The sequence below is a fragment of the Macrosteles quadrilineatus genome, unplaced genomic scaffold (assembly GCF_028750875.1).
Source record: "Macrosteles quadrilineatus isolate MER2022 unplaced genomic scaffold, UCM_ALF_1.0 Scaffold_9__3_contigs__length_116548681, whole genome shotgun sequence".
Lineage (NCBI taxonomy): Eukaryota > Metazoa > Arthropoda > Insecta > Hemiptera > Cicadellidae > Macrosteles > Macrosteles quadrilineatus.
Window position 1 is genome coordinate 49,042,307 of NW_026542602.1, and position 17,586 is coordinate 49,059,892.

Consider the following 17,586-nt stretch of genomic DNA (forward strand, 5'->3'; position numbering starts at 1 on the left):
GTTTGGGGAAACTAAGCAGTTAGGAGCCGGTCGGGTGACGCCGCTGTGAAATTCAATTAATCAACACAGAATGAGACTACTCGACCCTGACCACCCACGCTTTTTGTTTCCCTCGGATAAAGGTGTCTCGGTGAAAATCGGTAGGCAGGGTACAGGTGTTTGGGTAATTTATTAGACGGTTTTGGACATTTTGAACTACAGTGTAGGAAAATTCATTACTCTATTATATCGCTATCGGTAAGTTGGCGTCACCAAGATTGAATTTAATAAAACAACAAAACCAGATTGTATTAATTGTGTATGCACACTAGCTTAACAGCTTATGTAAGAAAACATAATAAACATAAACATATTTTCTTATAGTGATATCATGGATAAGCAGATGAAAGTTATAAAGTATAGAATCGTGTTTCCTGCTTACTTCTTGATATCCTACCCCAATTAAAATTATTATAATCAGACTAATCTATGGATTTACAAACTATTATTTGTCCATTTTAAATATAACTGATGCAAGAGTTATGCCGATGTTTACAACGATATAAACACATTTAGTCATATCTATTACACCCTAACATAACCAGACATAATATAACTGGTCAAAAGAGCTTTCTATTTTACAATAGATTATTGGGACCTTGCTCACAGTATGCAAGATCAACCTAAATTTCTGTACATTGTCAAAACACCAAATATTAACAAATTTCGCTGTCTTGAAAATTCATGCCACCGAGTGTCGAATTGTCTCATTCCCTAATTTAAGTATTTCTCATTCCCTATTATCTACTTCAATTCAGTGCGAAAACGATTGAATAGTGACTAATTATTTACTCAATGTAAATATTTACAATACTGTGGGTTCATGCACTTACTCCCGATGTCGGGCCAGGTATTTACCCCCTACAGGAGGACGAAGACCAATAATATATTCAGTCTTATTCAATTGGCAGTTTTTTCGCAAGGGCCGTTTCAGATATCATACAACTTTCTCCCTGATGAAGATGATTTTTTAAGGGTTTTCATATTATTATTTGGCTCATCTTTGCATTTCGTGTCAGATAAAGCCAATTTACACAAACTAAGTAGCTAAGAAAAATGGGGTTTTCCGCAAATCACCGTACACAATAACGAAAAAGTCTATGTAACGATATAAATAAAATACGAAAACCATATATTTGTCCAAATCGATTAAACACCCAATGATTACCTTTTGATCAAAAGCCAAGTATTTCTTTTACTCTGCTTATTGAGGCAGTGACCCAAGTGTCGGTCCGGCGTTTCGATCGCGTTATTTTGGCGGTAAAAACGGAACTACGAGTCTTTGTCTTGTCGCCAACTTCCGCCGCTTTGTTTACAACGGCTAACCCCCTCTTCACGGTTGTTTCCCGTTCCAAATTATCTGTAAAATATAATAATTCTGGGAAACCGGCGGTCGGATGCACGGTGGGGGCGATTGTTTAATTGGCCCAAGACTCACGCTTCGGATGCTGGACGCTGGAGTGGCGACTGGCGAGTCTCCGGAACATCAGCCATATTTTACGTCAAGAGAAATTAACAACTTCTCAAAATATTGTGACAGACCGTCAAATTATAACAAATAGACAAATAGAATTAAAGACCGACAGCAGTGCTGCGGTGGGTTCTGGCGTCCACCACTAGGAGTGGCGTGTATACTGCGCACGCTCTACGTAGCTACATGGCACTCCAAGCGGTGGACGCCAGAACTTGTGTACTTATGTTAATCTAGTACCTACACGAAACGAATGAAATTGGTAAAATATTGTTCAAAAACATTTTTATTTTCTAATGTACGAGTAAATGATTATGTTGGTTATTTTGGACCCCTTTTCCCTGCTGGAAAATTGTCTTGTAGTTAATAAGAGTATTCTATAGATTTTTGGTAAATGCAGGAATGCCCATCACTAATGAAGAAAAGTGAAATGTCAAACGTTTCATCTAAAAACCTGTCCTCGTTTTCAGATAAAATCTATAAACATAAAAATACTAGTGCACATGACAATGCCACAAAACTGAAACGCAGTACAATATAGTTTAGAATATCAACTATTACAGAATTGGATAAACAAGAAAAATGGGAGAGATGAAGAGTTAAATATCAACGAAGACAGTTCACTTACTCACGATCATAACATCAACTCATTAAGAGAAACAGATTCTTAGAGAGACAAAAGAAAATATAATTAGGAACCCGTTAAAATATTATAGTTGGAAAAACTAAAAAAAAAACAACCTTTATGTTATCCAACGAAATACATAAGCATAAAAAATGCACCCTATGTCATTCCACTCGTAAAACGCCCTGACATTCCTAAGGTGAATTCTGCTGAAGAATTATCGTAAGACAGTAGTTGGCGGTTGAAACCATGACAATTTTCGCCCATCAGCTCCATACCGGCCTCAACCGGGTCAGGGTAGAGTGAACACTGCGTTTTGCGTTTACGGCAGCAACTATAAACGCGTTTACGATCTGTTAAGTCTCGCTGCCTCTGGACAAACTCGCACGTTCCACATCTGCTTGTTGGCAACTCTCGCTAAATCCGTACCTCGGTATTGCAGAGAACAAAACAATCAATCAATCAATCAATCAATTATTTAAGATGGGGACGCCACTATGTGCGTATTTTAACCCAAATATGAGTGAAGGATGAGTGTAGGATGAGTGGCGCGATCTTGTAGTCTTGTTAGTGACTAAGGCCGACATGTTCCTTAGACACAGCTGTTAATTAATAGCCCATAAAGCTAATGGCAACAAAGGGACCTACAGTTTATAGTGGAATCCGAACCACTTTTTTTCCTTGTAATTTACGAATTGGTCTAATTATCAGGATATTACTGCGGATAGTCGTAGTACTCACTAGTGCGGACGTTAATCCACACCAGGGAGCATCGCATCCACAGTGCATCCTTATAAATATCCACAATTCGTGACCTCCTAGTAGCTGGATTACAGGACGACGCCACCCGTCCCAGTCTATAATGTGATAGAAGCATGAGGTATTGACCTCGGATCACGTTGAAAAATTCCCATTTTCGTTTAATTTAGTTCAATAATCTTAACTTCTAGGTACTTGTTGGCATGTTACTAACTCACAAAATCTGTACCTCGGTACAGGATTATTGGTGTCGAACAAAGCAATATAATGTGAGGCATGAGGCATCACCTTGGATAATGTTGAAGGATACCCTTTTTGGTTGAATTTAGTTGAAATAATAATTTTCATGGGTTCGTTGGCATCTCCCTCATTTGCAAAATCTGTACTTCGGTATTGCGGTACTGGATGGTTGTTGAACGAAACAATGTAATGTTTAAACATGAGTTATCGACCTTGAATCATCACGTTGGTACGTTCCAACTTTTCAATAAGTTCGTCAATAAACTCCCATCGGGAATTAACTGATTTTAACAATTATACCCTTTGGTAGTAGGTGATCCACCTAGTTATGGTTGTAGTAGTTACTGTAAACTTAGGCAACTCACACGGGTTTTCGTTTTCAGTTTCGTATATTGCATTATTTCCTCTAATTCACCTTCTATTTTTCACGTAATAGTCTATTGTAGATTTTTAATATTTTAAATAACCTATTTGATATCCCGTGACTTAAGGTGACAAAATCAGTTAATCAGTTCTAGAATCTGAAACCTCTAACAGTAAGAAAGTGAACAGATGGTAAACATTAACAGCGAACTCTCCACCAGACATTGTTTTGCCTATACCACGATGACTGACCTATACCATCGATCTCTATTATTACTACAGCGTCTATACTAATTTACCACGTGATTGCTAAGATGAAGAGACAGGGTGGGTGAACGATTAGTGACGAGTGGCAATATAGAGACAAACACATCCATATGACGTAATGGGAGCGGATCGCGTCCGAGCGTACATCGATGGCTTCATCGCCTCACCCACCCTTGAAGTTTATTGCCTCCGTGTCCGATGTTGCGAAACTGTGAGAATATACCTTCTGTGTGTTATATAATTTATATTTTTGAAAAAAATATTATTTTGTGATTGGAAATTTGTTTGCATTATATCACAACTATTCCACTTGGAGACAAAATACTAGAGGAATTGGCAGTTAATCAAGACTGAACATCTTAGGAAAGCCTTTAGTAGTTCGCCCTTTGTTTAAGATCAAGATTTGTCTTTTTACATATATTTTAATGTTAAATGTTATGCTGTAAATATCAACGTGTACAATAATTCTTAATTGATGATCATTCCTTTCTTTCCAAAGGGCACATGGAGCAATTATAAAATCGAAGTGTTTTGCCGTCAAATGTTACTGGCGAATGTTTTAGAAGTGGAGAGAAACTGACATGTTTATGGACATTCGGATCCCTAAACTTTCTAGATTTACAAAATATTAAAAGTACTGTTGTCACCTAACTGTGAAGCATAAGGTTACAATTAGTGAAATACAATTTAACAAATAGCCAAGTACAAAAATATATTTACATTATTCTATTTACATCAAACAATAAAGTTGATCTAAACTGACAGATCTGCGATGATTTTCAGAGTTTTCAATTTCATAATCTTCAAGGAACCTTTAAAGCTGTTCACGATTGATTTCAATTCAGGAACCAAAGACGCTGAATCTGGTTTCAAACAGCTTGCTACTGCAGCGACTAAACCTCCAAAATGTCTATTTTGATCAATCAAGGCACTTGATGAAGACAACAACTGCACCAAAAGTTGCAGCTCGTGATGAGAAGGTTCTGAATTTTTAACCACCATTGCTAAAACCGGAAGTTGCCACTCTTGTAGTTCATTTAAATCTTTCAGTAATTCCTTTAGTAGAATATTCCAATGACGAACTTCCATCGCACTCATGAGTTCTTCGACACCAGCCAAATCTTCTACCCAAGGAGAATCCTCTTTTTGCAACAAAGGAGCTATTAACTCAACACAGACTACATTAGCTTCTTTGGATAAAATTGACGATAAAGGTTCTAATTTAGTTATATGATTTACACTTAGGTGTGGTAAAAGTACATGTTTGCAAAGACTACTGCACATGGTTGCTGTTGAAGTAAACACAACGCAAAATGCAAGTTTACTTTCATCCGATTGTAGTTGTGACCAAGCATTCTCCATCACTGGTTTCAAAAGTCGTTCCTCCAAGGCATTAAGATTAGCTAAAACTGGTTCCAATTCGATCTGCAGGTCAATCCGGTCAGATTTAAGTTTTGGTACTAACTTTTTGCAGGTATCAATAACAGAACTACTTAAATCTTGAATTTTCAAATCGCACTCTTCATTGGCAATATTGGTGTCAACATCAACATCTGAAGTGTCCATCTGAACTTCTTGTATAGTGTTGTTTAAAGTTGTGTTCGCTTCAAGGATTGATTCACTATGTTTCGACGATTCCTCCAGAACAGAAAACATTTTCGCCCATCTTTCTTCGTCAGGATCCACGAGAGTTGTTGCATCTTTAGGTGGAGTTACGGAGGATAACTTTTCTAGAATCTCTTCTTCGGGCATTGAAAACTTCCATTGGCCCCAAGATAGTCCTGTGATCGTCACGTCAGACTCTGAATACACGTTTTCCATTTCTATTAGCAGATTTATCCTCAATACTCTGGAAATTTAGTCCTAAACAAACATCATGCCAACCTCAATCAAAATTATGCTATCAAAACATAAACGAGATGAAATTCTTCACAGTGCATTTATTGACAACACTTTGTGGCTTAATGACCTGATGGCTGCCGCTTCATAATTTCTCCTAGCCAAACCCTGGAACAAAAACGAAAACCAGTGTTAATGTTATTTAGAAATGCACAATAAGTGTTTTGTCTACTTTAGTAGCTGATAGATGTACTGTACCCTACTAACAAGAGTGTTGAAGGTTCGATCCTAAAGAAAGTCAGTAGCTTTTTTCCGAAAATTGACCCAGTTACCCGTCATCATTAGGCTTCAATAAATCCTAACTAGTACCAGGCGATCTTAGTCAACGAGAAAGCTATTACGTCATTTAACCCTCATCCTTCGCCCATATTCGCACCAAAATTCACATCCTAGTCAGAGTATCGAAAACAAAATTAAAATCCCACTTATCGGGTCGAGAGAAGAAACCATTTTATCCCGCATGTATTTCTCCGTACTGTTTGGAGTGGACTAATTGGTGTAATACGTTTAACCCTTGCTATTATATGTACTGTGCTATAATAATTCAATCAATTGAGGTTAGTTATCATCTAGGTTGGTTAACATATAGTTAGATGTTCATTTGTTAAAAGTCTCGAAAAAATTATACATTATTTCCCAATTATGAAACATTTTCCTACGTCACATCATTTTTTAGTATAACAACATATTATTCTTCATAGATTATAAACTAAGGACACTTGACGAGGTTTTGACTTTTGAGAGTCGCTGGGGTGGGGAGGGGGTAAGGAGGGCAGTTTTCAATTTGGCCAGCCGCTAACGTAGCTGCCATAACTCTCTCTGTGGCAATAATAGGCGACCACACTGCGGTCAGGTACACGTTGTCCTTATTACCACCACTAACCACCACGGAAAACAATATGAGACGACACGTAATAATCAACAGATTTCTTACAAACGAGCAAAAGGTTTTACGTGAACTTACTATCTGAATTTCTTTGAATTTGTTTGTACTAATGCAATGTTAGGTCGTTTTTGGCTGTTAATGCAAAAGGATGGTTAATATTGTTGACGGAAGTTGAATGTGTTTATGAGTAATCACGCCAAAAACTGCCTTAAACTGAGGTAGGAAGAAAACGAAACTTTACTAAAAAAATACTATGTACAGCATAGGTTCGATTTTTGGCAAGTCTTATGTAACCAATTTCATTCTCTAAATTGATTAAAACAATATTAACAATGTTGAAAGCAATGATGGTAGTGCAAAACTATTTTTATTTACTCATTCATCCATGACGACAAGAAGAAATACAATAGTCAATATTCCCTTTACGTTTTAAAACAGGATTAAGAAACGTGGTTTTGACTTCTGCAGGTTGTTAATTTGAGAACTATGTACATGTACAATCATATACTCTAATACAAGCTATGTCTGTTTGTCTGTCTGTAATATATATCTCGAAATCCAGCTGAAGTATTTTGACTAAATTTTGGAATTGGATACTTGTAGCTCTAAAAACGTAATTGTTGACAGCTACTACCTCAGGAAAATCCATAGTTCACAACCCAACTCACCAAGAAAGTATGTTGGTTGAGCACAAGAAACAAAATTCTTGTAACATGTGTTTATAACAAGCCATTCACAGTAGGTACTGTATAGTGGAAAATTGTAATATAGGACAGTACAAAGAGAAGACACCAGTTGTTACTATTGAGCGAAGATTACACTGAAGATTACTCGATATATGGGAAAATAGTTCCGATCAAATTCTGATTATTTCACTTGGATCTCTCCTACAAAAAAATAAACCCCAAGGTACTGGGGCATTTAGTTGTAAGCAAACTTGATTTAAAAGTGAAATGAATATTCCATAATATTATATTTATTTAATGTAAACTAGAGGTCGTCCAGTGGTTGATTGACCAAAAATATGTAATGCACAGACTGCTCTATTTTCCCCCACGCTGTAAATAAAACATGTGACTGGAATTTCTTCCAAATGTTTTGATTTTCTTTTTATATTTTGTTGTTATTTTGTCAACAGCATGGCAACCCATAAGGCCCATTTTATTTTTTTTTAATTTTAAATTTATTTTTGTGCTGAAATCACTGAAATCCACTCTTTAGCTACTGCACACCTCCAGTCCACTGGTCATGCTAAACCTGCTCAGGTAGCCTACCTTGGTTTGCTGCTGCAGGTAGAGTAATTAGGTGTGTTTTTATTAAAATACTAGCTGAACACGGCAGACGTTGTCTTGCCTTTGACTATTTATAATCCCGCGGGCTTTGCCCCGTTTAACTTCTTAATTTTCAAGATGATCTCATTCGCATGGCTCAATCACGCCCTGGTTGAAGTTCGTTCGCTACGCTCACTCAGCTTTATGTTGGAGCTCGTTCGCTGCGCTCACTTGCCTTCAGGTTAGCTCGTTCGCTACGCTCACTTGCCTTCAGGTTAGCTCGTTCGCTACGCTAACTCGCCTCCAGGTTGAAGTTCGTTCGCTACGCTCACTCACCTTTTGGTTGCAAATTAGCTGTTGTCATAAATGTAAAAGAAATAATAGTGCTGCACCCTGTTGGTAATCCTTGTAACTTTAATGCTATTGAACATCATAGAACAGAACAAACTTGTTTAATTGAAACAGCTGTTAAGATTCATTAATTCTATTTCTCATAAGGTTAACATGGGAAACTCCAGAGCCACTGGGGTGGAGCCGATTGGACGGATCATGAAATTGATGGTGTATAAACCTATTCCATGACATTCTACACATATGTACCAAGTTTCGTGGCAATCGGTTCAGCAGTGTCTGAGTTTATCACTGCCAGACAAACAAACAAACAAATATATATTATACAAACATCCTCTTTTATACTTATAGTTAAATAGCTTAGTATAAAATAAATAAATTTGAAAAGTTGATCAAAATATATCCATAAACAAGCTAACTATACCAGTACACCACCACCAGTAACTATACCAATTAACATATCCTCTATAAGAATAACATGGGAATTTTAAATTTCAAATTTTTTGAATAGTCTCCGTAGCTAATAACCGTACAAAAACACTTCAATATACAAAATTATTAGTTTTTCATGCTCTTTAAAATGGTTTTAAAAGAAATTAGGAAATTTTATGTTTTAAGGGACAAAATTAAGAAAAAACCAATTGTTAAAAGCATTTAATTTTATCCCTTGATCTGTTAAACAAAGTACAAGAGAACATTTTATTTACAGATCAAGGGATATGATTAAATGCTTTTGTTTGTTTTGTTGTGAACTGATGTTCTTGAAATGATTATTTGATATAAAAATGTGTATTAAATGAAAATCACTGTGATGTGAACAAAAAAATGTGTATTGAATTACTGAAACTGTTTACAAAATTAATAATAATTAATTACATGTTTTAATAACATCTGTTAAAAATGTTAAGTACCGTACAAGAGAAAAATTTATTTACAGATCAAGGGATGAAATTAAATGCTTTTAACTCAAATTTTTACTCCTGAAAAACCACATTCCCAAGGTCCGATCATGCTGGTTCGCGAACTCATTCAAGTTTATCACGCCTAAAAACTTAAAGCAAAATTTTATCAAAATCGGACAAAAACTAATCAAGTTGCGTTCATATATAAAAATTTTAACAAATAGTGATTTTAAAGGGGGATATCAAAATGAAAAAGTATATCGGTCCCGGGTCCAGGTCTAACTGTGCAACCTACAGTAATAGCTACTTCCCTACATAGGGAAATTTCCTAAAAACATTTCAACTAGTGGCCAGGAAATTTCCTCCCAGCATTTTAGCAATCTGTTTAGTACCAAATTAGACTTAAACCTAAACATCCAAAGTGAAACCTAACTTTTGACTACAAACTGTTCAATATAGTCCCTGTATTGTATGGTAAAGAGTACACCATTTTTAGCATCAGATTTTTGGGGGGGGATTTTGTAAAAAATTTGTGTTTTTTTTATTAAATGACTTAAAAACCATGTGGTTTAGCGCAAAACACATAATTTACAAAAATGATCTACGTTTAACTTCATACAAAAATGGTCCTCTTCATATTCTAGTTAAAGTGAACAGTTGCAGCGTTAAAAAAAGTTAAATATTGACATTTTTTGAACATTTTAAGCACTTGCAAAGTCCTGGGACACCTAAATATCATAAAAAATAATAAAGATACAGCTACAAAGCTAGGAACAAAGTCCATTTAAAACATTATTCAGTGATACGCTGTCCTCCCCAGGGGTAAAGCCCTCTAGGAGTTATAAGAAGAAAATCTTTTAGGTGCACATAAGGTAAGCACCTAGGTTGATATACACATAAAGGTAAAGGTCTTTGTTAGTAAAATACAATGCCACAAACTCAAAGGAACAATCAAAACAAAATGGCAGCCGTTGAAATATTTCTTGAAGTTGCATTCGGGAATTTGAAATTTCTGTGCCCGCTAGACGAGGATGTTGGAATAAATCATAAATCTAAGCATGGCCTGATATGCATGTTAAGTTAAAGGTTTTAATTAGAGGAGTACAATACCGCAAACTTGAACTCAAACGGAAAACTTAGAAAAAAACAGGAGCCTTTCAAAGATTCAAAATTGCAAATTCAAGAAATTTGTCAACACCTGTCATTTTTTACTTGGTTTGCTGTTTTGGTTTGTGGCATTGTATTTTACTAACAAAGGCCATTGATTTTATGTCCATATCAACTATGTTAACCTTAAAGATTTTCTTCTGACTCCTAGCGGACCGTCCCCCTGAGGATATAGGTAGCGTCACTGAAAATCGTCAGAAGTTGATTCCAATACCAAAACCCGCCCGACACGTCTGCGAAGATCGCAAGATCGGAAACTGCTGCTGTACTTTCTTTTAAGATTGTTGGTGTTTTGTTTTCCATACCGACTGTAGTTTCAGATACAATTTCCGCTAGGAAGATCCTAACCAGGTAGTGAAGATATCTATTGAGCTGGACGGTCGGATTATTTAATTTTGTCTTCACTAAAGAGGTATGATTGATTCACATATATTGATTGTCAGATATATTTGACACTGTCAAAAAAAAAGCCCATTAAAAGATGTCAATTTTAAGATATAATAGAGATTATATACCAAATGGAGTAGAGTCTGAAGATCTCAAAGAGAATAAGCTGTAAACAATCGGAGGTACAACTGATCTGCTAAACTCTTCGATAGAACAGGACAAGAGAAGTGTATAAGCAACGCAGACAATTTTACCTTAACTCATAGCTTATGAAAAAACTTGATCCGTTTTAGTTGGCAAAGATACTTTTCAGATACGACTGATTCCCATGGATATTTTTAACAACTATCACGTCCAAACTAAGCTCAGATAGGCCGATTACCTTACCAAAAAGTGAAGCGACTGAAGAAGTTAAAGGAAGTAATCAAATCAAAGTACCAATCAAATTTCATCTTTCCAACAATGGTTTTATAGGCTCTTTGTTATTGACTCAGTTTTGAAGCATAATTTTAAGATCAAAATTGAGACGGAGTTTTAAAGTTTGTACTTCGTGGACAGGAATGCCTACGAATATTCAAAATGTAAATATACTGAACTATCCTTTTTGCAGAAATATTAGTTATAAAAGGCATCATACCCAAAGCAAAACAATACAGTCTGAATAAATAATCACAAAAAAAAATAAGTGCCAGCCAACAACTCATAATGACAGAAACAGAGAAGCAAAAATCTAATGATTAAAGAAGATTAAATATTTAAAGGGACTTTTAAACACTTTTAAAAACATTGTTTGGCCTCTGGTTTTTGTTTATATAAATTCAATTTTGGAATATCTATTGTACTGTTGATAAAGACATTTTATAAATCAGCCACAGTTTGAAACAGATTCATTTTCAAGCAGATTTTTTACTTAAGAGTAAGCTACATTGTTAGGGGTTGTCTGTTTGTAAAGCTATGGTTCCACAGGATGCGGAATCTCCGCCATGCGGTGCGTAATTTTTCGCAGCGAAAAATCTAGAGGGGTGGTTCTACAGACTGCGAAAATAACGTTGCGGAGATTCAGTTCTGTCCAAACTGGCGACGAGTATGGATAGAAAGAGGAAATCCCTTTTAGCTTTGATGCTATATGATGACATTGATGATGATGTTGTCGATATTTTATCTTTGTTAGCGTCAAGTGATCAAAGTGACATATTTAAGAATCGAGACAGTGAAGGGGCTTATTTTTGCTATTTAATTAACAAAACTTAAGGTGTTTCAATCACGAGATCCCGTTTAACACTTGATACCCAAACATCTCAGGATAATTGTTCGTCAGGTCTACCATTTTCGACAGATTATGTTAAACTAGCTGTACCCGCGGGCTTTGCCCCGTTTAACTTCGCAAGTGAGCTCGTTCGCATGGCTCAATCACGTCCTGGTTGAAGTTCGTTCGCTACGCTCACTCACCTTTAGGTTGGAGCTCGTTCGCTCCGCTTACTTGCCTTCAGGTTAGCTCGTTCGCTACGCTAACTCGCTTCCAGGTTGAAGTTCGTTCGCTACGCTCACTCACCTTTTGGTTGCAAATTGGCTGTAGTCATAAATTTAAAAATAATAGTGCTTCACCCTGTTGGTAATCCTTGTAACTTTAATGCTATTGAACATCATAGAACAGAACCAACTTGTTTAATAGAAACAGCTGTTAAGAAATTCCTTTTAAATATGAAAAATCGTAAGGTTAACATGGGAAACTCCAGAGCCACTGAGGCAGAGCCCGAAAGCCCGATCAGAATAAAAACTACTTAGTATTCCTATTTAATGCCCAAAGAATCGGTGTACCGAATTTCAGCCTCCTAGGTAAATGAGAAGTGGGAGAATTAGTGATGAGTGAGTGAGTGAGTCAGTCATTCAGTGAGGGCTTTGCCTTTTATATATTTAGATGTATTATAATAATTTATTTTAACAGTAAGTTTGTTGAAAATCGGTGTTGCGATTATAGGTGTTACTGTATAATCGTTCATCTATAGCTCTTTTTACAGCACAAGACATAATGAAACTGCACGGTCACAATATTTGATGGCTCTTCTCCGCTGGCGGAATCCGCACTGCTACTGCTCTCAGACCAGTATGATTACTCCGCCATGCGGAACGGAAATTTCGGGATGCGGAATCGCAAGTCAGTGGAACCGCATACATTGGAACTCCATTAAACCAGTGTCGTTTTAATTCCGCAGCGGAAAAAATCGCACCGCATGGCGGAGATTCCGCATCCTGTGGGACCAGGCCTTAACTGTTGAGATCTATTTTAAAACAGAATTTTCATCGATCTTAAAAAAATGTAAGAACTTTACTGTTAGACAATTTGTCTGCTAACTTCAGTTTAGTAGGATATATATACAATTTTTAGATAAAAAAAAATTTTTGTTAAATATATTTTAATCAACAAATACCCCCGCCGCAGCAAACCTGCAGGTTAAGCGAATTTCCATATGCCTGATTAGATTTTCACTAAAATAGGTATCTCCTTAGAAAATGTCAAATTTGTTCCATTTTTAAATATTAGTTGAACGAGGACTTAGGTTTGCTGCTACAGGAAAGGTAATTTGGCGTTTCGTGAAATGTTACTTGTTTAGTTTGAAATAAATATCTATTCCAATTATTACCCATAAAAACCCATTCCCATTGTCCGTCATGTTGGTTGGCGGACTCTTTCGAATCAATGTAGGCCTACCTAGCTGAAATACTCGTTTAAACCAAATTTAATTAAAACCGGATCATTTTTGCTTAAGTTATCGTACTAACGAGCATATATATATATTATGAATTAGGCCTAGAACGAATGTCGTTTTTGGCTCTTACAAAAAAGTAAATCAGTCCCAGGTCTTACCATGAGACCTATGGTAATAGCGTAATAGCTTATTCCCTATATGGGAAATGTAATAAAAGATCACAAATATTTGCTGCTAACAGTTACTTACTAACTAATATCTTTGGCCATTGTTACAGCTAGATATTCCATCTCCATGTTAATTTTGTATCGAGATTTTAAATCAAAATCGTCGTAATTGATGTCAGACACCAGACAGATTGCGCTGATCTAATTACTAAATTCTGTTGAATTTTTGTACCAAGTTAAACTTAGTCTATGGAATGAGTTATGGTAAGCTATAGTAACTGTTGTGATCAATCAACTTAGTTAGGAAAAAATATAAGGTATAATAGAATTTTAGACAATAGCGCATTCAATGACTGGCTCACATAACAAAGTTCTTTCTTAATTAAAAATTGGCGACAGATGATCCGATTAAATGGGATGTCCACTTCAGAACCTATCCAATAGTCAGTGCTAATATCTACACAGAGCATAATACCATTGACTATTGGTCATAGATAATACCTTCCCATCCAACCTTCAGACACTATCAGGCCCTTAAAAAAAAAACAGGCGGAGAAAAAACAGAGTTAAAAATACAAAATATTTTTAAGAGCTACTAGTACAGAACTACTGTATACTGTCTTCGATCTTAATTGGAATTCAGAAAAAGGTTTACTCGTGTGAAAGATCTAAAGGCCTACGTCTTTTCTAGACAGCTGAACCAAAATCTTAAGTTAGTGATGTGACGAGTAGAGTATATCCTTGACTCTAGTCAACTAGACTCATGACTGTGTCAACTCGACTCAGACTCAACTCGGTATCATTGTGAAACTTAAGCCTTCATCGGGCGAGTTCGGGTCCGCTTGCAATGCAGCCAACAGTTGTAGTTTGGCGAGTCAGACTCGACTCGCATTCAGCCAATAGCGTTTAAGTTTCACGAGTCAACTCGTTACGTTCTGAGTTTGTGTAGGTTTGGCTTTCTCCGTATGAGTTTGGTTTCTTGACTTTAATCTAGAATCCAGACCAAAGCATTGAAGTTTCACGAGTCGGACTTGTTACGTTCCAAGTTCATATACATTTGGCAATCTCCGTACGAGTTTGTGTCCAACTCGAGTTATGAATGAGTTGACTCGAGTTAGCCCTTGACTTGAGTCAACTCGACTCATCAACTCAACTCTTCACATCACTATCTTAAGGTAGGCTACGACCCCCAAGTTATCACATAGGCAAAGACCATCAGTGATAAAATTAAATATTAACCCAAGTCTCCATGACCAAAGTGCTACGATCCTACCACTAGAAATCAGAGGAGGGTTTAAGATAGAAAAGAGACGAGGAACGCTGTGGTAAAAGGTGATGTGACAAGACTTGTTCACTATTTTTTTAAACCCCTATTTAATAGATCTCATTTTAAGCTCTTAATTCCCATGCAGCGATGCATTAAATTCAAATAACAGTTCTGAAAACTAACTGTACACATTGCCACTGTCAATGTTTAGACGAAGACTAACCTTAAAATTTAAATCAGTACTAACTTTTATAGCTATAGACTTTTTGTAATGATTACTTAACTTAAATTTGTACCTGTTAATACCTGTAAAGCTGACTTGATCAAATGTGTTATACACTATTGAAGAATACAGTAGGCTAATCGACTTGAAATGCTCAGGCAAAAACGACGCCATGCCAACAGTCCAGCGGACCCACACTCTGGATAACATCAAACCCAAACCATTATGCTACCAGTACACTCTCGCTTAGGTGCTCTCCGAGTAATTCAGGCAAGAGCTCGGCATAGATCGCATGCGAGGTAACCATTTACACTCTCGCTTTGTCTCGTAGCCAAAATGAAAGCGCTTTATGCGCTCGGCAGTCTCTGGTTTTTGACTCATGTCAAAAAAAACCGACTCCAGACAGAGCGCAGGCGAGCCCGAGACTAGTCGAGGCGACTTGAGTTGGTGCGAGAGAAATTGAGCGCACCCAGTACAGTACACGACTAGAGTTATTTTCACTACGTAGGCTTGCTTTTGATTATTGCCATGAGTCTTCACCTTGCTCTACCAAGTGATATTCTCTAGTCTAGGCCTATATATTTTAGAGGTATATGACTTAAAGTTCAAGATGCCAACATAAGAATATATCATGCAGAACCGCCACTGCAAGTAGGGAGACTATTTTGCTGAAAGGTTATGAAGGATTGTATTCAATGGATAATTACAGTATTTCATTACCGACATGTGTATGAGCAATAATATGAAATCACTTTAACGGAGCTGATTTTTAGTTTGAAATAACTTTGTTATTTGAGTAAGTTAGTAACCCGAGTTACAGTAGTAAGCCTAAGTCAAGATGACACCATACGAGTAGGTTTTGTGTAGAAAATACCTGTATGTTACATAACTCAAACAGAATATTGTAACCTAAATTGACTACGGTACCTAGCCTAATAATCTCATCATAGTTTATTGCAAACTATTTTTGTGGTGACGTAACTTAAGCCTATAGCGCAACGGCAGAAACATGAAAACATACCAGTACCTGAATCCATCCAGCACGAGTGTTGATTTCTCAAAACAAGAAACACAACCGGTAGGTACGAAATAACTATAAATCCTATCCTATCCTAGCCTTTGATAACTCAGAGCTTTAGGTAATTGATGGACTTTGGTGTTTTATCTCGGTGTATATGTAATGTTGTATTATCATTTGTAAGCTTAGCGCACCCTAATTTATGTTATAGGTCATTCTATCATATTAATAAATGTAAGTTATAACACAGAATGTTTGAAACGAGGGTTTAGAGATTACTTACTGTAACTCGATTAATTGCAGTTGTTGCAAAATAACATAAGTTTTACATAGGTTAGGCTATGTTCGGACTAATTCTTGTTCGACTCATTCTCACTAAGTTAAAAGATTACGTAAGTTTAGCTGTGACCTTTCTCACCTAGCTATATATCTCGTTAAATTTTATGATTTCTTCAGAACTATGATCTGACAGGTTTAAAAGGATTTCAGTTTATTCAGCGCATACTCAATATGCTAGCTTAGGTTTCTGATACCTAACCGTTAAATTATATGGAGGCTAACTTACCATCCCTACGCCTGCTGCAAGATAAGTTAAGTTGTCAAAATCAGTTACCCAACTCAACACCTCATTGCGAGAAATCTGATCAGTCAAATTAAAATAGGTTAACAGTTATAAATAATAAACACTGTGTGTACAAAAATATTTACATTTGAGGTTATGTCTGGCACACAAAAAACAGCTAAATTTTACCGGGTTTTACCATACTGGTACATATCTAATAGTTATTACATTTTAACACCTAAATGTTTACTCTAAAAGTACATAACTCCATCATAAACAAACTCGTAAACAAATCAATAGCACCTTAGTTCTTTTGGAGGTTATCATAGAAGAAATTTTCAGAAACTTGATTCGTTTGGCTTGGCTGAGTGAGTTTGAATCATAACAAACTAATCGAATTATATAAAAGAATATAGATTTACCTGTCTATGACAATCCACCTAAAGTATAATAACTTGTGAATTTAAAAACAAAACATGATAATCATCATTCACATCACATCTTTGTTTACAATCAATGTTGTTATTTCACTTCACTTTCTTCTTCTTCCAATTCGAGTCGAAGTCGAAGACAACAACGATCAGCTGTACCCAGTACCCACAATCCTCTGCGGCTCGCATGCGCGCTGATTTTAAAAATTAATATTGCATATGAATACATTACCTAAATCCTGTATTGCGATCCAATTGTATATTCAACTGAAATTTCATCAGCGTAAATATTGAAATTTATAATTATCAAAGGTGATTTATGGAAATATACCAACATTAAAATAATAAAAGAATCCATAAAATGTTGCGGTGGGTGGTGAATCCTTGTCAGTAAGTTGGAATAGTCAGGAACGAAAAGTATACCGCCGCCGCGGCATGTAACATGTGTTCGTTCAGCCATTGCGTCTCGTTTCTGTCATTGTTTACCTTATTTGTAGGTCCATGTTTTGTTTTCTAGTTTGTCTATGGTTTAGCAGTTCGTGCAGAAATGTCCTGTGGGAATAGGTGCTTGATGACACAAGTA

The 17,586-nt window shown here is 36.3% G+C and overlaps 1 protein-coding gene across 1 annotated transcript; it reads right to left on the reverse strand.

Moving 5' to 3' along the window:
* Positions 1-4,467: 4,467 nt before the first annotated feature.
* Positions 4,468-17,087, reverse strand: LOC129003184 (uncharacterized). Its single transcript, XM_054431457.1, has 2 exons — positions 16,995-17,087; positions 4,468-5,771 (listed from the first exon to the last, which is right to left on the reverse strand). The coding sequence occupies exon 2, from the start codon at positions 5,583-5,585 to the stop codon at positions 4,518-4,520; it is 1,068 nt and encodes a 355-aa protein (XP_054287432.1). The 5' UTR covers positions 5,586-5,771; positions 16,995-17,087; the 3' UTR covers positions 4,468-4,517.
* Positions 17,088-17,586: the final 499 nt, after the last annotated feature.